At 48.9% G+C, this 24,294-nt stretch overlaps 1 protein-coding gene across 1 annotated transcript; it reads right to left on the reverse strand.

The window, feature by feature from the left end:
• Positions 1 to 292: 292 nt before the first annotated feature.
• On the reverse strand, positions 293 to 23,856 carry nfixb (nuclear factor I/Xb). The gene is made up of 12 exons (XM_062408083.1): positions 23,718 to 23,856; positions 22,731 to 22,826; positions 21,521 to 21,595; positions 20,843 to 20,963; positions 20,517 to 20,552; positions 19,723 to 19,853; positions 17,822 to 17,896; positions 12,926 to 13,054; positions 9,222 to 9,397; positions 7,760 to 7,907; positions 6,093 to 6,184; positions 293 to 3,886 (listed from the first exon to the last, which is right to left on the reverse strand). Exons 1-12 carry the CDS (start codon positions 23,854 to 23,856, stop codon positions 3,872 to 3,874), a joined length of 1,233 nt encoding a protein of 410 aa, XP_062264067.1. The 3' UTR covers positions 293 to 3,871.
• Positions 23,857 to 24,294: the final 438 nt, after the last annotated feature.

A 24,294-nucleotide genomic window follows, 5' to 3' on the forward strand; every position in this document is an offset into this window, starting at 1 on the left:
CAGACGTGGACACCAAATTTAAAATAGAATAAAAACGTCCCCAGAACTCGTCTTCATCACTTGTGTTGGACACAAGATGAAGACGTCCGGAGGAAGATGGAACTTCCTGTGCTGTGGTGTAAAGGTTGGGGGGGGGGGGGAATGCCTTTTGTCACAACAACCTTTTCACACATTGAACCCCTCCCCCCTTTTGTAGATACAAAAAAAAAGGAAATAGAATAATGCATGTTTTTCCTAAAAATTTGCTTTTTATGATAACACTTAATTTGTTTATTATTATTTATGTATAATAGAGATTGAATGTACTTTATTCTTTACGAAAGCACCAGTTTTCATAGTGATATATATTTTACGAGTTGCAAAATTGTTCCTTCAGCCCTCCCACATTTTTGAAAAAAAGCAAATCATGAGAAATTTCTTTAAAAAGTGATATAAGGAGAAAAAATAACAATAATAAAACAGAAATTAAAAAACAGTTTTTCCCAAAACCTACTTACAAAGACTGGGATAATTTTTTTCTCGCCATATTTAGAGTCCCAGAGCGCGAGGACTTTAGAAACAAACCAAAAAATAAAAGACGTAGAGGGTTTGACCTCTTTTCTCGTGACACCCTCGAACAATCGCTAACAAACGAACAAACACAATTCCTCTACCAAGGCATTGCACATGGCTCAATCAACATACATCATTTAGTTTCAAGAACAACACTTCCCATCAAAACAAGAGAAAAACAACAAAACCTAATCTGATCCTCTTTTTGTTTAATCCTCGACTACATTATCGTCCATGTTTCTATTCTCGTGATTTCGGTGGATTTTCCTTTTTTCTCTAACGTCACTGAACGTGCGTGTGGGTAAAGAGACTTCAGCATGACTCAGCAGTTTTTGAGATGCCTCCTATGACTGTGCGACGTGCGCCATGCTTCAAAAAATAACTAGACTGCCACAGAGCTTATCTTGCAAATGAAAAAAAAAGTATATATCTATAAATATATATGTGTATTATATATAAAGATGCTTGCGATTATCTAGTGAGCTGTCACCTCCCCTGACATAGATTTTTCACCCTTCACTATAGCTTATATGTGAGAAAAAGAACCTGAATTCATGTTTGACAAATTGCATAATGGGAATACAGAGGCACTTCCATAGATTAGAAAAGAAATCACCTTAGCCATAGTCTCACTCAGCGGAGCTCGTTCTCTCTGTGGAGCTGAGATGTTTCCCTGCAGTGAAGCACGTGGCCAGGCAGTCCAGTTATTTTGTGAGGTCGGATGGATGGTTAGAATTCAAAACACGGGAAATAACTTAAATGGGTGTGAATGTGTGCGGGCTCGTGGCGGAACGTGATTCAAAAGCATAAAGGCCTCCTCCTCCTCCGATTGTCTGGATTAAGACTTCCCTTTGATTCAGGCGGGCGCCGGGGACGTGTTCTAGTCGTGAGTGTGTGTCTGTACGAGTGTGTTTTGGGGGGAACGTGGCGCTCTGTGCTCTCACACGCCAGCGACACACGTGCACTGACCTGGAATACTAACGTGGTGGGCGACCTCACGGGAAATAACAAACTCACAATGTTGGCTGGCATGATTGTTTTAGTGCAGTTTTGATCTTTAAGGGCTCATCGACTCGTGTGGGGGGGGAGGGGGGGGGGGTGGGGTAGGGGGAGAGTGCTGGTGTGTTGTGTTTGGGGGGGGGAGGGGGTACCCTAGCATCCCAAATCCTTTAAACCTGACCCTGTGCACCTGAAGAAAACAAAAAGGGGGGGGGGGGCCCTCGGGGAAAGGAACAGCCGGATATGTCACATATTTCATTTTGCTCCTCAGTGTGGCTCGCGCTGCTCTTGGAGCGGCGGCCCGTCTGGGAGTGTAAACAACAGGGTAAACTTTAGGGAGACAGAAGGAAGAGCTACTCTCTCTCTTTTCACTCTGGGTCCCGTCCTCAGCAACCTTCCCTTCCTCGGGTTACACCACCACCACCACCACCACCACCACCACCAGCACCACCAGCACCACCAGCACCAGCGGGCAGCAGCCGGACCTGGACTCGGGCAGAAGGAGACCTGTACGGTTCAGCGGGTCAGGCAGAGCGGCCCCGGACGACAGAGCGTCCTGTGATTGTCGAAACCCTGCAGAGCAGCAAGTGGCGAGTGGGTTCATCTGGCACCGAGCACTGAACCACGTTCAGAGTTTGGCACTTTGGAAAATACGCTAGTTCGATTCCTTTTACTGAAGAAGAGCGACGCCGCTGTTGTGTATTCGCTCGGCACAAAGTCTGGAGACGATGACAACAACACAACCGTGATGCAGTGTCGCCTGGGAACACGCACACAGACACACACAGCGTTGTGTTTGAGACGTTTACCTCGTCAACTTTAACTGAGTCAAATCTTTTCCCGAAGTTTGATAAACTACCAAATGCAAACTTTAAAAAATCCTAATGCAACAACTTTGTGTGTTTTCGGCTGCTCCACCAACTTCTGTCTAACTTCTAAGTATTTCCCAAACTGTCAAGCGCCTTCCCATCGAGCTGAGCTCCCTCTCTGTGGTTCTCTGTAAGGTGCTGTCATTCAAATATAAAACAGTTTATAAAATAGTACAAATCCAAAAAGGAATAAATTCAAAAAAGAGAACACACAAGAGAACAAAAGTCATTCATCTGCATTACAAGAGGGCAAGGGGGGGGGGGGGGGGTCATAGCTGCTTGTCTAAAGTTCGTCGGTAATGATGCGCAGACACACACACACCGGTGTGTGTGTGTGTGTCCTTTTTTTGGGGGATATCTAATCAAATAGGTAGAGAGAGTTCACCGGGATTCACTATATGTTGTATATAGAAAGAAAATATGATAACACAACACCACCACCTCTAAATACTACGATCTAAAAGGTGAGACTGGGCAACTGTGTGTTTGCGTGTGTGCGTTTTCAATTGTTGATGCATGCTGTGGTCATGGCACAGATTGTTGTGTGTGTGTGTTGTGTTGTGTTGTGCGGGGACATGTGAGAATGAGCGGAGGCCAGTGATTGGTCGAACTGATGGATGGGGTCGAGGACACGTGACCTTTTCCTCTTTGAAACTCGGGACAGGCTGGTTGACCTCCCATGCCTCGTGGGTAAATAGTGCACATCGTTAAGATTAGTGTTAATTGATTCGGCTTCTTGTAGTGCAACCCTTAAATCAAGAAATGTTTTGGCATGCTCTCTCTCTGGTTAGTAGTAAACAGGGGCGTTATAGAGTCAATCGTTCAGAGAGAGAGAGAGAGAGAGAGAGACGGAGAGAGAGTTAATTGGTTTTTGTTTTGGGTGAGGACAGGAGCTCGTTAAGCCCTCGTCTGAAACCGAATCGTCTTTTTCTTTGACCTGTAGATTCACGGTGGGCGGAGCTTTGTGGGTTAAAATGCTGCTTCTGGAAAAGTCTTGATTGAGTGGGACGGTGGAAACGTCCACGTGAAGAAGCAGAAGACGTCTTCGTCCTCCTGCTTTGTGCTGGTTGGGTGGTTGTTTTCTTTTGTCGTCTTCAGGAGAGACGCCTGTTTGTTGTCGTGTCCCTCTCTCCTTCCTGCGTCCTGGCGTCCCCGGTTCCATCCTTTCATCCTTTCATCCTTTCATCCTTTCATCCTTCCATCTTTCCATCTTTCCGTCGGTGCTCAGAACAGGTCCTCCCTCTGACTGGGTTAATAAGTACAGAGTTCCTCGGCTGCATTCTCCTGTGTGGTTTGATTTAGAATCAGTTGAGACGTTCTGTCAGGGCTGGTGGGGGGGGCGGGCGGTGGGGGGGTTGGAGGACAATTAATCATCCTGCGGGTTGTTTCTCTGTTTGCTTTTTCCGATTGTAAAGAAAGAATACTAGTTGCTGGTTTGTGCACAGATCTTGTCAGAGGAACCAAGACTGAAAAAGAAAAACAGAAAACGTCCATTAATGTCAAAACCAGTGAATATGGTGGAGGAGAAGACAAAACACCTTTTAACTGAACCACCAGAGACAAAGGGACAGAGCAGAGCTTGGATGGACAATGAACTGCTGAATCAGTTAATGAGATGCGTCACTTCATCAGGATCTCCCGTTAGATGGAGCCAATACATGTATCACACATGTACTGTAGAATGACGATGTGTATAATACTTATCAGCAGTAAAAGTACATACATATCATAGTAAATTAAATAAATATGAACAAAAATCTGCGAAACTTTCTTTATCAACCTTAGGTTCTTTGATTAAAAAGGTTAAGAGGACGTAGAAGTTGTTCATGTTAGAATCTGGAGAAAGTCCAGTTCTCTTGTCCTGTGAGGTTTCTCATTATGTCCTTGAATTTGACCTTTGACCTTCAGACGTCTCTTGAAGACAGTGAGGGTCAGAACAGTGGTCTGGGTCGTCCCCGTCCATTCTGCCTGTTTCTGGACTGAACCAGCGAGCGGCTGCTAATGGCCGAGCGGCGGCAGGCGGGTTTCGGTCTGGCGCTCGGCGTCACTTGTGCCGCCCTCACGTCGGTCCCCCCCCGCTCAGTGTGAGCAGGGGGTCACGGGCGGGTCACCGGCCTGCAGGCTCTCGCACCGCCGGCCCGTGTGCCAACATTCTACGAGTCGAAGCCTTGGAAACTGCTCGCCGCCTCCGGGGACGAGGCCTTTTGTTTTGTTTGACTCGATCAGGTCACATGAATCCCCCCCACCCCCACCCCCCCTGCTCCCCCGGTCACTGTCCCAGAAGGCCGAGGGGCATTGTAACTTCTCCCTTCTTGGTTACTCTCCCTCTGTACACACACACACACACACACACACACACCATCCATCTATCTCCCCTGAACACTCCCTCTAAACCCTTGGCAGCAGACAGTGACCGGCCTCCCCCCCCCCCAAAGCAAACCCCTTCTCAAATTCAAGATCAACTGGCTATGACATCATGTCTGGTTGCTGGGGGTGACGAGACAGCTGGGACGAGACTTCTATAAGGCCCCCCCCCCCCCCCCACCCGTCTCTGTACCCTCTGTATCTCGTTTCCCCGCTGCTCTGCCTGCACTGCCCCACATTGACCACTAGAGGGCGCATGGAGCCCAGCCCAGTTCTCCCTCTTCTCACTTCTGACCTGTTCTCTGTTTTCTGATCCCTCTTCTCTTCAGTGGATCGTTAATCTCTCTCGTTCTGACACGTGACAACAATCAGTGTCGTGTGTTTGGAGAAGTCAAACTTCAGAGTCCGACCGGGAAACTGAACATCACTAAGAAAAAACGTACGAAGAAACGCTGCACGGCCAAAAGTACGTAGATACCTTCGTACATGTGCTTTTATTTACGTGATATCTGGTATCTGGGGGGGGGGGGGGGGGGGGGCATAAGGCTGCAGCGTGTAATGATATTTCAGACGATGTGGTGTTTCCTGTCTCCACATGACAACTCTCCTGTGGGAACAGAACCAGGTCCATTAAGAAATGATTCACCCGTCATCTTAAATTACCCAGAATCCTCAGGGCCCGGCCACGTGTTTAACATTCACCTATGGATGTTCTGTCCACGTACTTTTGAGCAAGCTGTGTATAAAGTATCGGGGGTAAACGTTGGTAGGTTGCAGCGAATGAAGAGTTTAATGAGCATCAGGAGCGAGGGAAAGGGAAAGGGAGGAGAAGCGAGAGAACGGAGGGCAGGGAAACAAGGGAGGGGATCAGCCGAGCGGCTTCAGATGGTTTCCATGTGTCGAGGAGCGGAGCTGGCTCCAGGCGGGTGTGGTCGGACACTAATGAGAAAAGTACTGGTGGTAATGGAGGAGGCGTATGAACGAGGCGCAGAGCGGTGAAAGGGAAGGAGAAAGTAAAAGGCGGTGAGGAGGGAAGAAGAAGGAGGGAGGGAGGGGGGGGTAGAAAGTGGGAAAGGAAAGGCAGCAAGGAGAGGAAGCGAGGGAAGGAGGCGAGGGAGGAGCCTTGTTGCCTGAAGGGGTCGGCTCCATATGTCCCAGATAAACAGTTCAGCTCAAATGGTGAACCGCACACATCCAGTGAAATACAGAAACGCACTGTGGGATCGAGGGGGGGGGGGACTTGGAGAACTTCCACACAGTTAACACGTTTCCTGGGATTGAGCAGCAGTCATCGACCCGGACTCGTACCTGCGTCTGCTGCGGGATGTTCAGAAAGTTGTTGTCCCGTGATCCGATGCCGACAAACCTGTTGGGAGCTGTGGCGCCTGACGTGGAGTATGCTACGGAAACAACAAGAGGACAAAACAGACGTCAGTGAACACAGATCTGTGAAGAGGAACGCCACCACTTTGCACATTTGGAGCCAGAGTCTGCAGATCAGCGATCGGGGGGGGGGGAGGGGTGGAGCCACAGTAACAAGGTCCAGCTGATACACGCTCTCGACCAATCAGGAGTCAGTCTCAGCTGTCAATCAGGATGTTTCCCCTTGTTTTTATATCATCAAACACTTGAACAAACATCAAGCATCATGTTTAGGGAGCAGTCATGTCCTCCATCTTTATTTAAGACCATGGTGCTGGCAGGTTTAGCTTCTCCGCCTGAATGCTGTCTTTATGCTAAGCTAAGCTAAGCTAAGCTAATCAGCTGCTGGCTGTGGTATCAATCTTCTCATCAAACTTTGGGGAAGAAAGTAAACAAGAGTATTTTCCCAAAAATGTGGAACTACAGTTTTAACATGTATCCAGTTAACCCACAGAATCGTTAGAGATGATTCATATACGTGAATATGGATTTTTAGGTCACCACAACTCCACAGTGAAGTTTGCCAAAGTCTGGGAAGCAAACAAAGTTCTCCCTGAGCGATTCAGCACCGTTGATCAACTCAGCTGGAGGAGCTGGAGCACAGGACATGGAGTTTCAGTCGGGGACATTTAAAACCCACTGGCATCAAAGTCTCTGACAAATTTAGGGCAGTTTGAGGAAGACACCCTCCGGACTCCAGAGCAGGAGGCTGAGGGATCCAGGATGCAGAGAGGGAGAGAGGACAGGAAGAGGAGCGAGACAGACACAGAGCGAGAGAACTGGGACATTCATGAGTGTGGACGACCAGTACACTGTATATATATTTATATTTATGTGTTTCTGAGGATAACATACATAAGACATAGAAGACTCTGAGACGCCGACTGGGGGGTAAAACAAAAACACTAAGTTTGGACGAAAGCTAAGAAACAGAAAAGTGCTCCATCCAGTGCCCCCCCCCCCCCCCCCTCACAGGTGAGGAAGACAGATGTGTGGTGAGACCGCTATCACTCCTTCACATTAAACACACACAACCCTGGACTGCTCCACAAACATCGGACTAAAAACAATCCCATCAAGATGTTAAAATCAGCTCAATCAATGTCCCAGTTAATACTCGAATGTTTATGAGTCCATGTAAATCAACTGCCCTAAATTTGTGCCTCTTCATGTGACAGAATAAATTAATAATCAAAGTCTTCTCAGGTTTTTTCCGCAGGGTTTGCTGATAAGTCGAGCAGGAGAGCTGGGGCGGGGGTGCACCTTCCACTCCAGACCAAAGAGCCATGGGGCCTGATACAGAACCCTGAGGAGCACCACATCACTGAACCTCTACTCTACTGAGCTCCACTGTTTACTCTGCTCTGGCTCCTGTGGCCGTCCCAGGGTTATGGGAGGTGGGGGGGGGGGGGGGGGGGGTGTTGGACACACAGGAACAGTGATGGCACGAAGTCGGAGGAGGAACAGTGGCGGGGGTCTTTTCTCTTTGGGATGTTCAGATTCTGTTTTGCTGCTGGTTTAGTTTTGACACTGGTCTCTGGAGGGTCACTTACACGGAGATGCGGGCGAGTGGAGTCCGCCGTCAGGGGGCGTGCTGTTGGGTTTAGAGTCGGGCATGGGGAGGGGCACTGGGCGGGCCACTGGGGGAGGTGGAGGCAGCAAGAAGGAGCCCGGCATTTTGCTCTGGCCGCTCCCGTTTGGCTGCAGACAATACAAATAGGGTCAGGAGGGCGACATGCGACAAGCCGCAGACACGGGAATGAAAAAAGAGGATGTAGCTCGAGTCCCAAAAAATATCCATGACGGAAGGGGGGTGGGGGGGATGGTGGGAGAGGAGGTGGTGGGAAACAACAACCAAAGGAATGATACATGTGGACGGCATCTTTTTATGGAGGTGTGAAAAATAATAATCACCACAGGCACTGATAGGAGTGGGAGCTGAAGGTGAGCGGCTCCACGAGGGAGGTCCGTGGTGGGTGGAGGAGGAGTGGAGGAGGAGTGAGCAAATCATTTTGACGGGGGGGGGGGGGGTCGTCCGGAGGGATGGCAAGAAATCAAAAACCATGGGAGAACAACTCGTCTACACAATCACAACACAACCACCAACGACAGCAGCACCAAACAACACAACTCCAAACTCAAACCAGCTAGAAGATGAGGACACATGATGACACAACACAGGCCGGGGGGGGGATGCGTTGACTGAGAGTGTGCACCGTGACGGATTCACTCTCATGGTTGTAACGTCGGGGGGGGAACGGGTGGAGCAGAAGGAACAGTTCAAAACAAAAAGTGTGGGGGGGGTGAGAACATCAGGGACTGAAATAGCAAACAGCAAAATGACACAGACAAGACAATACACAGATTTGTCGACCAGCTGATTTAACACACTTGTGTTGCTGTTGTGTATTTGTTTATATTGTAGTTGCATATACACAGAACAATAGGTTTTGGATATGCACTGTTTCTTTAACCCATTTAGACCTGAAGCCACTTCTGCGTGTGTGTACACCTTTAAGGCCGGGAGATGTTTGTTTGTTTGTTCTCAGCTCGAAGAGGAAGAAGAAGAGGAAGAGGAGGAAGAGGAAAAAGAGGAGGAAGAGGAAGAGAGGATCCCGGCGAGATTTCCATCTTTATTGCTTTTTAAAGAATAATCCGTTTAGTTAAAAAGTCAACAATTTAAGACGAAAGCCAAATATTTGTCTCTTTCTGCTTCAGAGGCTGAGACATTATAATGTTTTTGTAAATCTTGTCTCCTCAGTGTTAAGTGGCTTATTAGGTCTTAATGGGTTAAACCAATGCTGTTCACATATTTACAGTAAAAGTTGAATATCTCAAAATGTGTGATCAATTCAGTTGCATTTCAATCAGGTCTTTCTTTGCTTCTGCACACATCCTGTTCTTCTGTAAGTTGTTCTGTCAGTATGTTTTATTCAAGCTACACACTTCTATAAGCTTCATCTGTTCTTCATCTGGAATTGAAAAGTAAAAAGCCTTCCTCCCCCCCCGGCTTACCTGTCCAGCGGCCTGCCCCGAACCGTCAGCACAGACGAACTGCACAAACTCCTTCAGGGGGTCCTGTCCCGGGTGGTGGTGGTAGCGGATGGTCGGGTGGGTGAAGTAGGGGCTGGACTGCTGGATGATGGAGGGAGAGGGGAAGTGCAGGGCCGAGGCCGACGCACGGGGACTCCCTGCAAACACAGAACCTGACGTCAGAGCGGCACACGAAGGGAAACCGGTCCCAGAGCGACAGGAAGTCACGACACTTTGATTTCCTGCAGACGGACGAGATGCACCGGGTCGCTAATGAGTGACGGCAAGAACAACAACATCACAACTGGAAACCATCAAGTTCAAATCTGGAACATGAAAGGAACGCTGTCGTTTCCAAGAAAGCAGATTTTGAGTTAATAGCCATTACGGAGCATTTGCTCATAATGTTTTATGATCGGGGCAGTAAATCTATGCAGCTTCACAGGGGAGGGGGGATATTTACACACATTGCCTTCATATGAGCACACTTACACAATATAACAACCAGTCAGACCTACACACAGACACACACCTCAGAGGGAACAGATTCAGCAGAGAGAGGTGTGAGATCCAAAGAGATGGAAAGAAAGAAAGAGATCATTGAACGTCTTGATGCTGCTCGCTGGTCTGAGGAAGTGATTCATGATTCATGACGTCAGTGGAGCTGTTTCTGATTCCGTACAATCTGGGTTAGGGTTAATGTATAAATACTTTATGTGTATATATATATATGTTGTGTGTAGAGGAGCAGAGTTGTGTAACTGTCTGAGTACTTGTGTGACTGACTGGAGGTGTGAGAGGAGCAGTTGGTCGAGCCTCCAACACAAAGCCCACTCTGTTCGACCTGTATCACTAAATGTCCTTGATTTGTATTAGAAGCCTGTTCTCCTCTTGTGCCAGTTTGACAACCCCCCCCTCCAACCCACCAACCCCCCCCCCCCCCCCAACCCATCCTATCCCATCGAGGCCCCCCAGCTGCCCGAGTTGAGCTGCCAACACTCTTTGGTGCTCGCATCTCACACATTGTGCGTTTGTGTAAGTGAGTGTGTGTACTTCACGAAGAGTGCCAACCCTACTGCATTACCCCCCCCCCCCCCCCCCAATCCAACAGGGGCCTATGCCTCAGAGCCCAGCGACACCTTGCTCCCATGCCAGGCTGCCTGCTCCCCCAGTGCAGCGTCTCCCTGCTCCTATAGTCTAATCCCATTAGAGACTGGGTGGAGGCCAAAGGGTGTGGGGGGGTGGGGCGGGGTGGGATAGGGTCGGGTGGTGGTGATGGTGGCGGGGGAGACGGGATCAGAGGGAATTCCTCCACCCTCTTCCTTCTCTCCTCTTCCTCAGTGGTCCCCTCATTCTGTCAGATGAACTCATGACACATCCGACATATTCCCGACGTCTTGATTCACGTTTTCAGACGTAAACTCCACAGAACGTCCGGAGGACCATCATCAACGGGTCGACTCCCTCACGGTGAGCCCTCCGGAGAATCTCCTGCAGAGTTTTTACAAGGGAGAAACTCTGCAGAAGGTCTGGAGCTCCTCACTTCTCAGCCCGTCCGGACAAGGTCAGGAGATTAACCCAAAACCTGATGCAGTCGGTGACACAAGTGCAATAAATCATCTGTATTACAGAACCGTCAGTGATTCAGTCTCTTGGGTCAAGTTCACATTTGCACCACCGAAGAGACAAATTCACCGAAACCACGATGCCCGCCGTGCCCAGCGCCAACACACTCCTTCATCCCTCGGCTCCAAACCCGTAATCCCCTCGGAGCTCGTCTTCCACGCAGAACAACAACAGCGCTGACGATGTGGTGAGCACGTTCTCAGGGTTTGTGTAAAAAGAAACAAATCACAAAATCACTACTGCAGGCCACAGTGAGGATGGGATCTGCTGTGTGTGTCTGTGTGTGTCTGAGTGTGTGTGTGTGTGTGGAGGTTTGCTGCAGCTACAGGATCAGGGTCTTGTCAACAACCATGGAGGAGGGTTTAATGACACGGCGGTCAACCTCATGGCTTCACATCTGCTCGGTGGCTGAGGAGGCGTTTGATGTAGCCTCACTACAGAACCAGAGCACATGGGCCGATTATCTCCAGTGAACTCCTTCACCGGGTGAGTTCACAAACGTGCACGATGAAAAGAAAAAGGAGTGAGAAAGAAAAAGGGGGCATCTCTCTCGCGATCTGCGCCGCAGTGATAGAATGGAGAGCGTGGCGGTTGAACGCCGGAGGCCCCACGGTCGCGTTTGATTTCTGATGTTATCACGAGCTGCCAGTTTTATTCGGCCTTGTGGAGGATCAGCTGGTTTGGAGCCTGAGACACGTTCACCCACGAAGACGCAGGAAATCTGAGTTCCCACAAAAAAAGAGACAGAACACTAAAGTTGGAGTAAAAGAAATAAAGGAATGGAAAAGACCCACAGATGGATCAGCCTGCCTGGGGGGGGGGGGGCAAAGACGAGTGAGGCTCTGGGGCCATTAACCCCCCGAGGAAATATGTATTCACTATGTTTTTCCGGAATAACACTGTTTATTATTTGAATGGATATTTATATGTCTGGATATAATATGAAACATGTCAGCTCATGATCCGCTCACTTTGAAGATGAAGCTCTCGTCACGCTTCACCTCCCAGTTTGAGCTTCACCTCCCAGTTTGAGTTTGGCTCTGAAGTCTGTGGAAAAGTGTTGGAAGGGACTAATGAAAGAAATGCATTGTGGGAAATGTGGGATCAGTGAGTTTTGTTGCTTCAGTCAGAATGTGTCGTCATGTCGTGTGTTTACTTTAGTCTAAACTTCCACACAGTGAACCAGGGGCGTGGGGGGGGGGGGTTGAAAGTTATTAACACTTCAAGAACTATGAATGAATCTATTTTATCAGAGGTTTATTATTTTGAGGTCATTTAAAAATTAGACATCATTTTATTTTAAAACGTGGAGTTCACGTAACAAACAAACCAACAAACACACACACACACACACACACACACGCACACGCACACACACACGCACACTCCTCAGGAACTGCAACTACAAAATATATATATGCCTCATTCTAGTATCTGTATATTCTTATTAATGTTAATATTTGTTTATGTTCTAGTCAAGTTATTGTTGTTATTGTTTTTAACTGTTTTTCTTTCCATGCTTCTATTATTCCATATGTTTACACTTTACAGTCAATATCTATATAGATATAGATATTGACTGTAAAGAGAAGCCTCCTACTTTCCATTGTGCATGAGAATTAAATGAAGATCTTTGAATCCTGCTGATCAGGGATCAGTAAACTCTTTTTCCTGAAACAAACACTTGATTCAATGAATAAATTACACTGAGTTTAAAACAGTTTTCATACAAATCAAAATTCCGCAGTAAGAGGAAGTGTAGCCGTGCGACCACCTGATCACCACTGTGACCAGCAGCCTCCACCACCAGGCTCAGAAACATCACCACCACCCAGACCCCTGCTCCACCTCAGAGGTCAGAGGTCAGCGCACGCTACACGTCTACCTGTCGACCACGCCCCTCTCCCAAAGACAACGCTCCCACGTCTGAACCACGGGGGGGGGGGAGGAGGAGGGGGCCGTGAAGAAGTGAGGGGAGGTCGGGGGAGAGGGGGGGGGGGAGAGGAGAGGGTGAGGGGGCGATCGGGGTGGGGGGGGTTCTGGAGCTGGGTTGGTCTCACCTGGTCTCACTCCCGCCAGCATGGGCAGTGGGTGGTGGGAGAACGCCATGCGGGGGGGCCTCGTCTGGGAGGACAGGGCGCTGAAATCGAATTTCCCCGGCTTCTTAAGAGAACCAGGCGATGACAGTCCTGATGAAGAGGATCAACAGAGACCAGGGTTTAATCAAACATGGCTGCGCTGCTTACTTCCACTGAACTCTTAAAACTTATCAACTCTTTAAACTGGACCAATCAAAATGGTTTATGATCGAGTGAAATCAATGGATCCATCGATTGGTTTGATTGGTTTAACATACAGATGGGTCCTCACACTGTCTGTCTCTACCTTCTCCTTCAGGGAGCGGGGGTGGGGGGAGCGGCCATGTTTTGAAGGAGGGGGGGCTCAGACTGAGGGGGGGGGGAGACAGGTGGAAGGGGTTGGGGGGTCGGGGGCACAGCCACGTCTTTAACCCACAGGACAAAACCACTGCAGATCAATTCAAACTGATCCCAGAACCACCGGAGCCTGGTGCAGCTCCACAGAGCGACAGACAGCAACCGACCGACCAATCACTGAGCTCGTCTGTAGAGCAAATCCTGCACGTCACCGCAGAGGAGCCAGACACACACACTGCACATCAATGACTCCTCTGATGTAGAGCCCTTCTGCGTGGCTGTCAGGTATTTTATGTTACTGCCTTAAGGCATATAGTATTTCATAAAGAACACACACACACACACACACACACACACACACACAGACACACACACTCAGTCACAAGCTGTTCAGGCCGAGCGGCGAGCACCGGGCAAACCGCCAGTGAAGACAGGATGGGAGAGCGGCAGAGAGATGGAGGGAGTGAGGCAGGAGAGGAGGAGTGGTGACGGCACCAAACACAAACGTATTAAAGTCGTCCCCCCCCCCCCCCCCCCCCCCCCCCCCCCCCCCCCCGTCTATAAATGTCCACGAGGCCGGAGGACGGCAGGAAGCTTCCCTCGGTTTGGTGAAGACGGGAACGCTAACTACAGGCCCGGCTCACCAGCGACCAGAAACACGACCAGAAGTGTGAGAGCTGCAGATGAAAGAGGTTCGAGTCCTCGTGCGGCCGGGCACAACTTCTGACTCTCAGGGTTTTGAGGAGCTGCATCAAACTCTGAATTCACGACTTGGAATATGAGCCGAGGTAAAAAGTGTGGAAAGAAGAATCCATAAACCAGAGGACGATGTAGAAAGGAACATGAGCAGACCTCGTTACTTCCTCTCTGGAACAAACCGAGCTCGGATTCGGTTGAAAGAATAAAGTGATAAACAACGTTGGCAGGAGAAAGTCCCATAAACGACCAAACAACACAATATTCACACAAATAAAACAAACACACTCAAATAAAGACGTGGGTAATTTCGCCATGGCCCAGAGAGATGTGGAAATAGATTTTATGAGCTGAGCAAATAAAGTCTAACGGAGCAGATTTCTGAAAAGCTCTCTCTTTAATGCTACACTGGGAAATGTTTTATCGCTATTTACCCACAATGCTCAGAGGCAGCATGGGCGCAGCTGTGTCTGTGTGGGCACCGACAAGTATAGAATGAGGTGGGCGTCGGCACGTATGCTCAGATCATGTGACTGCAGGTGGGCGGAGCTGAGACACTGAACAGGATGAGAGGACGCTATTCACTGAGGGGATTATGGGTAAATAAATAATAAATCTAAAGCAAACACAGGAGGCCAATTAGGAAGAGAGAGAAACTCATGAGAGCTGCTCCATGAGGTTCTGGTTTCAGTGATTTTCTTAGTTGAAATATACTTTTAATGTTTTTTTATATTTGCTTCAGAGAAACCCCCCCGGGGCGAGAGCGTGGGTGACAGAGCTGCAGGTCGCTGGTGATCAGAGTCAAACGCCCAGTGAAAAATCATAATAAAAACAAAGTGGAGTGGAGAGCAGCTGAACGCTCTAAAACAAAAAGCCTTCGTGAAAAGTTACAAGATGATAAAAAGTATAAGAGCGTTTTCTCCAGTCAGCAGAGCGTCAGCTGCGTGGACTCGTCTTCCATCTGGAGCCGATATCTCACTTCATCACGAGCAGCTTCCTCTTCTGTGGAGGAGCTGTGTGTCATCACCGGGAGAATCCTGGGGCTCAGATCACCGTGCGTTCGTTAGAGTCGGGTTTCATAACTCGATTCAAAATGACATGAACTCTGGGAAATATCTGCTCACGTGGGTTTCGGGACTTTCTCCGGGGTTTGACTTTCACATGATGAAAAACACGGGAACACAAGATGGCAGCGTTCACATCCATGATGGCTTCATGTCCCGAGGAAGAGGAGACGTGTCCGTCCTTGTGTGGTCTTTGTCTACACTGCTTGGATTCTGCTCTTTATGAATGGTGTGTATTCATAAAGCATCGATAACACACTGTCAGGAGCAATTCACGATTCTGTATCTTGTCCCAGTTCACTTCCACCTGCATAATGGGGGAGACCGGGATCGAACCGCCGACCTTCTGGTTAGAGGACAACCCGCTCCACATTACAAATTGCACTGCATTGCAACCACAGACTTCCTGTGTGTTGTGAGTCCTCCAGCTTATTGGAGTGGAACATGATACTACATTTAATACTACAGCCACTTGAGGTTATTCCTTAATTAATGTGTATTAATATCTGGTGTGTATGTAAATCACATGTATTTATATATAGTGAAGTACTGCGTCTGAAATGTGGTTTATTAACATGAAGTTGAATTATTCTTGTAGTATTTTTGTATATTTTGTGACATTTAATCATTTGTGGCTCATGAGCTGCTGATGGAGTCAGAGCAACATCCACCATTTCAACATTTGGATTCCTGTCTCCAGCCCCTTTGTGGGACGACTGGGAACCAGCACATCCCAACTTCAATCACACACACAGCTTAGAACTGCCTTAAATTATACATTTAGGTTTTAGTCTCTGTGATATTTCACTAATTAGTTCGTATCTCACTGAAATATCTGCTGGTGACGAGCAGCTAACGAGGCCCAGATGCCCAATGAAAGCTTTGTCTGATAAAGAAACAGAAGTTACTCTGATCTCTCGCTTAATCTGTGTGTGGTGTGTGTGTGTGTGTGTGTGTGCATGTGTAAGTGAGTCTGCACACACACACACACACACTTGCTTGTTCTACATTATTTCTGTGTCCTGGCACTGTATGAGCAGACTGGCAGCCAATTGCTCCCATGACCCTCTAGTCTTGCCACACTAACAAGCTGGCGACCACACAACCCCCCTCTCTCTCCGCTAGTGTGCACACACACTCACAGACACACACACACACAAACACACACAATGAAAAGAGAAACACACACTTGTCAATCAGGTAAGAAACAATGAACATTATCAGAGATGTGTCCGTCAACGTGAGGACATCTCACAACAATAAGACACACACACACACACACACACACACACACACACACACACACACACACACACACACACACACACATACATCACCAGGAAATAAGCAGGGATTCTACGTCAGTATCAAAATGCTAAGTAGCCTCCCCACCCCCCCTGACTGAGGCAGGTCTTCCCACCACGGAGCAGGAGGAGCAGGAGGAGCAGGAGGAGCAGGAGGAGCAGGAGGAGCAGGAGGAGGAGGAGGAGGAGGAGGAGGAGCAGGAGGAGGAGGAGGAGAGAGACTCAGACTTAATGATGAATCACATGATCACCTGTTAAGCCTCAGAGCTTTTCACTCAGGTAGAGAATCACCTCCAGAGCAGGGGGCGGAGGCGGAGGCCCTCCCCTTCCCTCCTCCCCCCTCCACCTCCCTCCACCCGTCCTCCTCTCCTCCTCTCCTCATCCCTCACTCCCAACACCATCACCACCATCACCAGAACAGATGTCTGCTGTAACCCAGTAGCTCCCTTCGCTGTAGACACATGGAGGCGCCATCTGGACCGGAACGCTGCTCCACTCCAGATTGAGGAGTGAGTGCACGTGTGTGTGTGTGTGTGTGTGTGTTTGTGTGTGAGAATGTAAATCAGAGTGCGTTTCAGTATAGTTGTGCATGTGTGTGTGCGTGTGCCTGCCAGTTGTGTGTGTTAGTGAGTAAGCAGGTCTCGCAGACAGACGGTGCAGTGTGCGTTCACGACACACCTGAGTGCCTTGAGTTGTGTGTTATATTGTGGAGTCAGGTGTGCGGCAGGTGGGACGTCCCGGCTCCGTCTCAACAACCGGCTGCAGACGCTGCTGCTACACAAACCCCCCCCCCATGTGCATCGCCGCTCGACAACAACATCACAACACCCGGAGCACTTAGCCCACAAATTCACAACGTCTCAGAAAACTCACAACAATGTGTTTTCTGGGATATGATAATGCACATAATCACACAATTAAAATGCAGTGTGTTGTGAGTCAGGCAGTGTGCAGCAGTGTTGCGGATGTTCTGAACGCACCAGGGAGGTTTTCATTCTGCTAAATATCTGATCTCAGATCAGATTTACAACAGCGTCTCTGAGGCAGACGGGCGGAGGATGTTATGGAGCTACCGGGCAACCAAAAGGCTTTGGTGAACCCACAATGGACAACAGCAGACATCTGGTAGAAACACAACCCCACCCAGCAGCAGCATGGAGGAGGAGAGGAGGAGAGGAGGAGAGGAGGAGAGGAGGAGAGGAGGAGAGGAGGAGAGGAGGAGGAGAGGAGGAGAGAGGAGGAGAGGAAAGGGAGGAAGAGGAGAGGAGAGGTAAACAGCTCACAGAAAGTGAAAACAGACTTGAATACATTGACAGACAAAGAGAGAGAGAGAGAGAGAGAGAGAGAGAGAGAGAGAGAGAGAGAGAAAGAGAGAGAGAGAGACACACACAAGTGGAGGACGGTGTGAGTGGAGCACGTTGACATGTACACACAGTATAATGTTTTAATGTTCTAACCATGGTAAGGAAACTGCACTCCATCGTTCTCATGCTTAATCTTCCTCTCCTGCACACTGGCCAAATGGTGCTGCACTGAAAGGCCAAACAGGGGAGAAGGGAAGAGTTAACAACGGAGGGAGAGAAACAGACAGAGAGAGAGAGAGGGAGAGAGAGAGAGAGAGAGAGAGAGAGAGAGGGGTGGTTAGATAATGGGCAATGGGGGATTTAAATGTTATGGTGTCTATTAAATAGTTACATCATTACTGTGTTAAAATGGCAGCATGTGAGTGGGAGCTGGAAATTTGGTGAATGCATGAGACTTTATTTAGTTGAGTCCCTGAGGTCAAGTCCTGAACCCGGGAGACACACAGGACGTCTCCTGTGAAGACATGGTGATGGTCAGACTGGGATTTAAGCAAATGGGTGAATGAAAACTGGGAAGTAACTGGTTCCACTGGTTCTGCTGAGAGAACTCAGAGGGATGTGGGGGGTGAGGTTATTCAAGACTTTTACATAAGAGCATTAACATCTGGCTGTGTATTAAGTTCATATATATATTATATTATTATTTAACCTGAGCAAACAGCTGGTTAGCTTAGCTTAGCACAAAGTGGACACTGGCTCCTCTGACGCTCAGTATTTAACTTCTTGTTTTTAAACGTTTCCCCCTCACTCAAAATCTAGCCTGCCTCTGATTGGCTGAGGTCAGGACAATGAGAGTGACGATTGGTTTGGGTAGAGTATCAAGGGCAGCCAATCAGAGGAAGGGTATGGGCGGGGCTTTGCTAATCTCAGGTGAGAAATAAAAATATGCGTAACTGCTAAAGCTAGTTGGTTGACCTTAGACTACACTGCACGTTTATAAAGATGGACGCCATGACGGCAGCAGTACAGGTTGTACATCCGGCCTCCTCCATATTAATGGATGGGACAAAATAGATTTAACTTTAATATCTGAATGGTCAAACCACAGCGGGCAACTGGGGATTTCCATGTGATTTGTGTGTGTGTGTGTGTGTGTTTGTGTGTTTGGGGGGGGGTCTTATCAGGTTTATCAGTGTTGCAGAGGTTGTGAATGGAGGAAGGAGATGATGATGAAGGGGGTCATGTGATGAAGGGGGAGGGTCCAGCTGGAAAGCAGAAGTGGTGGAAGGAGGTGAGCTGTGGCTTCTGGTCCATTTCAATTCAGAACTTAACAACTGAAAGTGTCTGTGTTCAAGTCCCGGTACAGTTTGTCTGGAGCCGGAGTCAATGTCATCGAGGTCACAAGGTCACGATGAAGACGTTCGGCTCAGTGTCGACACTTCAGTGACTTTCTCACAAGATTCAGTGAGTTTTTAAACTTTTTGTTGTGACCTTAACTCTCCTCCCTCGATGAGAGCGGCCGATACATCTCAGTTAATGAGCTCTCATGTGTCAGTGACTCTCTGGAGCCACTGTAGGGAGGGGGAGCGGGGGGGGGGCATCGTCAATCAGCAGCCGGCCAGCAGCGTAAATGAGCCGTGAACGTTTTGCACCTCCCGACTAATCGCTGACCCGTGTTGTTTGTCCAGGGAACTCCTCGTTTCTCTTCTAATTTATGGACTTAATAAAGAATAATTTCCTATTGTGAATTTATTATTATTACAGCAGCTTGAAAACTAGTTACTCGAGTCATTTAAGTTTGACTGACATCATTTTTTAAAAGATATAAATAAATATCTAATCATTCATTAACGTTAAGTTTTCAGTGGCTTTAAAACTCAACCTCGAGCCTGAAGGGAACCAGTTGCTTCTGCTGCAGCCTCATCAGAGCTTCACCCTCAGAACCAGTTTGTTAATCCCTGCGTCTGAATCGAAGTGGACCGTGGCCAAGCTCCTGGAGAACATCTGGAATGAGGTGTGCAGGGTGTGATGAGGGGGGGGGGGGAGGGAACTACCTGCATCCACGTCGTTGGGCCAGCCGCTGGACTGAGAGCTGCTGCCGGCCGCCGGGGAGCGGCCCGAGTAGAAGACATCGTCCACCGGGCTCTCCATCTCGCTGTCGTCAATGGACTTGCGCTTGTTGGAGCTGAGAGGGAAGGAGGACATGTTTGTTTAACGCTTGAAGGAGGAGATGAGGAAGGCAGGGGAGGTAGCTGACCCGGAGGAACCTCTCAGATAGAAAATGGATGCACTGCACTTTGTTTTCAGTTTTTTTTGTTTACGCATTTTCCCGACACACAACAAGCTACCGACTGTTCTCTCTGAAACTAACACTGATGTTCAGACTCTGTTAAAAGCCCTCAGAACATTTTGATGGCACGTGAGAGCAAAGAGGGTTTTCCCTTCGTGTAGAAAGAACTCAAGAGGTAAAGAACTCAAAATGTAAGATTTCCATGCAGCGTTTTGTCTTTGTTTTAGGTTTCAGTCCGGAGGCGGACGAAGCAACACAACTGGAGACAGTCAGACACACACACCGAGCTGAGGAGAGCGTGCACTGTGATGCTGGAGTGCATTCCTGTGTGTGTTTGCAGATTCTTATAGACTCACACATCTGCCACCAATAAAATAAAAGGCGAGGGGGGGGGGGGGGTTGTGAATGTACAGTGATCCTCAATGTTTATATATGTGTGTGTGCGCTTGTGTGCATATCTGTGTGACAGCATGCGTGTGTGGCTTTTGTGCGATGTGTGATGCAGGGGTCTGTGTTACATTAGTATCAAGGGAGACATTGGGTAATGAGTGCAACTACCTCCGTGGGAGACTTGCATAAAGCTCCATTTCAGTCCTGCAGCGTAAGATGAGCGGGATTGGACGACGGAGGGAGAGCGGGGGGGGGGGAGACAAAGGACACAGACAGTGTGACAGACAGTTCGGTGGGAGAAGTGAGAGGGGAGGAGACGGATTAGTGACGGAGGAGGAAGAAGGGAAAGAGCACAATCCAACAGCAGAGCAAGTTCAGCAGGAAGGAGGTTAGAGAATCAAGACATGGAGAATATTAGTTCAGAAAAACTACAATCTGGGGTGTTAATATTTATGGATGAGTGTGTGTGTGTGTGTGTGTGTGTGTGTGTGTACCTGGTGGAGGGGGTGGAGGTGATGGAGCGCCGGCCCAGGGTCACCTGGTTGATGTTGTAGTATCCAGGGCTGTCCAGGTCGGCCAGGGAGAAGTTAGGGCCTGACGCTGTCGCCACCGGGGCTGAGACGCACAAGCACACAGACAAACACACACAGACACACACACAGACACACACAAATACAGAGAAGGATATCAGAACATTTTTCACAACTTGAGATGAGGCTGGTGTTGTGTTATTTCTTGTTGTTGAAACGATTCTTAGCTCAGCAGGGATTCAGAATAAAAGAACTTTCCTCAGTGGATAGAAGCTTTAGTCTCTAAACTCTCCTCAGGAGCCGTCCTGGTCCTGCTCTCTATGAGCTGCAGCTCCCTGACACCAGGCTGCTGCTGCTCAGGGGTTCAGAGGCACACTGGAACAATGCCTCTGTGTTTTTATGGAGTAACCTCATATGTGCTAAACATCAGTGGATCTTCTGCCATGTGTCAGAACCCTCAGCCCCAGAACCATCAGTCACTACTAAAGACGTGGAAGAGGAATGAAACTGGATGGGTACATGTGGTGTGTAACCGTGAGTGTGTGTGTGTGTGTGTGTGTGATTAGGTCTGTATGAACTCGTGTGTGTGTGTGTTAGGAGGTTCTCTGGAAAGTGAAAGGAGAACGTAGAGCGGTTACTCACTCTGCGACACGCGGACCAGCTCGGCTACGTTCCACACGCCTGAAGTCACGAAGCAGTCCTGGAAACTCAAGTGGCCTAAAGAGGGAGAGAGAGAGAGAGAGAGAGAGAGAGAGAGAGAGAGGAGAAGAGTGTGTGTGTGAGCAGAGAGCAGCACAAACCAAACATGCATACAATTACACACACACACACACACATGTGCAGGGAGCTGAAACACATGTGTGTGGTGAAGCCTGACACGCTGCTGGTGTCATCCCATTGAAACCCATGTGTTTCCCATCAGATGCTACAGGCCTGTGTACATGTACATTTTGTTCACAACACACAATCAGGCCCATATAATATCCACATGGCAGCTATACAGTTTAATGTCTAATGCACATGTATCATAAACCGAATGGTTACGGTGTATGTGGCGTGCACACACACACACACACACACACTGGTTGTGTGTTGGTGTGTAACAAAGCCCAGTAACTGGTATTTATGAGCCACTTCCTGCGAGTCCATTGAAGCAGTAACTTAAACCTCAAAAGGGGAAAAATGTGTTTTATCACAACGTGGGTGTTGACTTCACGACTTCTGAGGCTCCAGCTCGGCGACAGGAGACGACTTCCCACGTCGTGTGTGTCGCTCCGCCGCTGGACGGTGGTCGCTCTGCCTCGGACCGCTCTACCAGGTGTGAGGCTGATCACCGGACAGAGCGTCGCTGTCTGAGTGGCAACTTAACGTTTCTCTTTTTTGTAAATACGGTGATTTCATGTGAGGGCGACCCTCCCTCCCTCTCTCCACACCTCCATCACACCTCTCCTTCCTCCCTCTCTCTCTCTCTCTCTCTTTATCTCTTCATCTCTTTTTTTACCTCCATCCCTCACTTTCCTCCCGTTCTCCTCCGTCCCTCTCTCGCTCACTCCCTCCCCGTCTAGGGTTAACCACAGCGGGGACGGCTCATGAGGTCAGCGCTCGGCTCGGCAGCGGCCATGTGGTTCCCATCTTCCAATAACGTCAGTGTGATTTATGAGTGGCCCGCCACAATCCCAGCTCGGCCCCGGCGCTACAGCACCATCAGCTCTCCTTACCATAATAAACTTAGACCCAACTCTGCAGGGACACACTCGCACACAGAGAGGCCTGTGTGCGAGTGTGTGTGTGTGGGGGGGGTATACACTGTAGGCACACGTATGTAAAACATGTTTATGAGTCGTGGACTCACCGTTGGGCGGCGGCTTGACGTCTGTGTCTCCTTGCTGGTTGGAGTTGTCTGATTGTCCTGATTGTTCTGAAAGACAAGGAAGAGGAAAGAGAGACGCTCAGTCAGGTGGACAGATGTCTGGACACTAGTCAAGGTTGGGGGGGGGGGGGGGGGGGGTTAATCCATTCTTTCCACTGAGGAGAGACAGACGTGGGCCTGAGATTAAAGAAGGGAAGATGCATATTCCATTCAGGTTGAACCTCAGTTCAAAGTCATAAAGTGTTTTTTATATTTCTGTTTTGTGAAACGATTCGTTCTGTTTTCTTTTAGAGACGGCGTCTGAGTTTATTTTATTCATATGTTATTTTTCCTTTTGTAAACCGTTCTTTGGCAGACGGAGAACCGTTTGGAGATTGAAAAAAACAACACACTCTCACACACACACACACACACACACAAACACACACCTGTGTCTACATGACGTCAGACGATATATGATCGGTTTCCTGAAAACTTAATTATTTCCCAACCTAAACTCAAACCTAAGTTAATCTGAAAACACGTCTTCCCCTTAAAGTTTAATGATTTACATTATGGGGACTTTTTGTACCGATTATTAACACTGAGTGATACATTGATCACACACACACACACACACACACACACACACACACACACACACACACACACACACACGCACACACACACACACACAAAATAAGGACTATTGGCAGAATTCGCTCCCTCGGCTCTCACCCGAACCCGAACCATCCAAACCAACGCCTAATGCTAAACTAACCCAAAGTCCAACCCTCAAACAGAAAGTGGGTCAGAAAGTGAGAACTGGCTAAAATGTCCTCAATCATAAAGATCCTCTTAAAGATATCTGTACACACACACACACACACACACACACACACACACACACACACACTCAAGGCCTTTGACACTGCACGTTGGGTAAACTGGTCCCAGGACAGCTCGGCTGACTGGTGAGTTGAGGTGTACTTGTAAAGTGTTGGGGGATTGTTTGGATTGCATCTCCTGTGTTTTGCTTCACGTCCAGAGCGGCCGGCCGGCACAGAGCTGCCTGCCTCGGTGAGTTTAGTTTGGCCCTGCGGCCGCCATTCTTCCTCCGGTGCGTCATGCAGCCTCGCACGGTTTTATGGTTGTGTCATATATACCAATTACCACAGAGCACCGGAGCTTTAAGGCCGTCCTGGGCCGAGCGTCCCTCGCAGCCGGCCCCGGGGCCCCTGCATCTGAACCTCCTCTAAGCCCGAATCAGCATCCTAATCTTGGGTGGCATTAGCCGGCTGCGTGCCAGCAGACTGCGGCACCGCCCGGCCGGCGCTCTGCTGCCAGAACCACGACAACACGGACGAGACAAACACAATCACCTCGGCACCGCGGGTCACAAACAGGAGGCACAACACAGGGATCGGGTTTCTGTTCTGTCTGGCAAACGCCCGACCCTCATTCTGCGGCCGCGAGAGTCCGTCCTCACGTCTGTCCTCCTCCCTCTGTCCCTCTGTCCCTCTCTCACTCCTTCCCTGCTTCTCTTTCTCTCTCTCGTGCTGTCGCT

This window comes from Platichthys flesus, chromosome 16, assembly GCF_949316205.1.
Source record: "Platichthys flesus chromosome 16, fPlaFle2.1, whole genome shotgun sequence".
In the NCBI taxonomy this organism is placed as follows: domain Eukaryota; kingdom Metazoa; phylum Chordata; class Actinopteri; order Pleuronectiformes; family Pleuronectidae; genus Platichthys; species Platichthys flesus.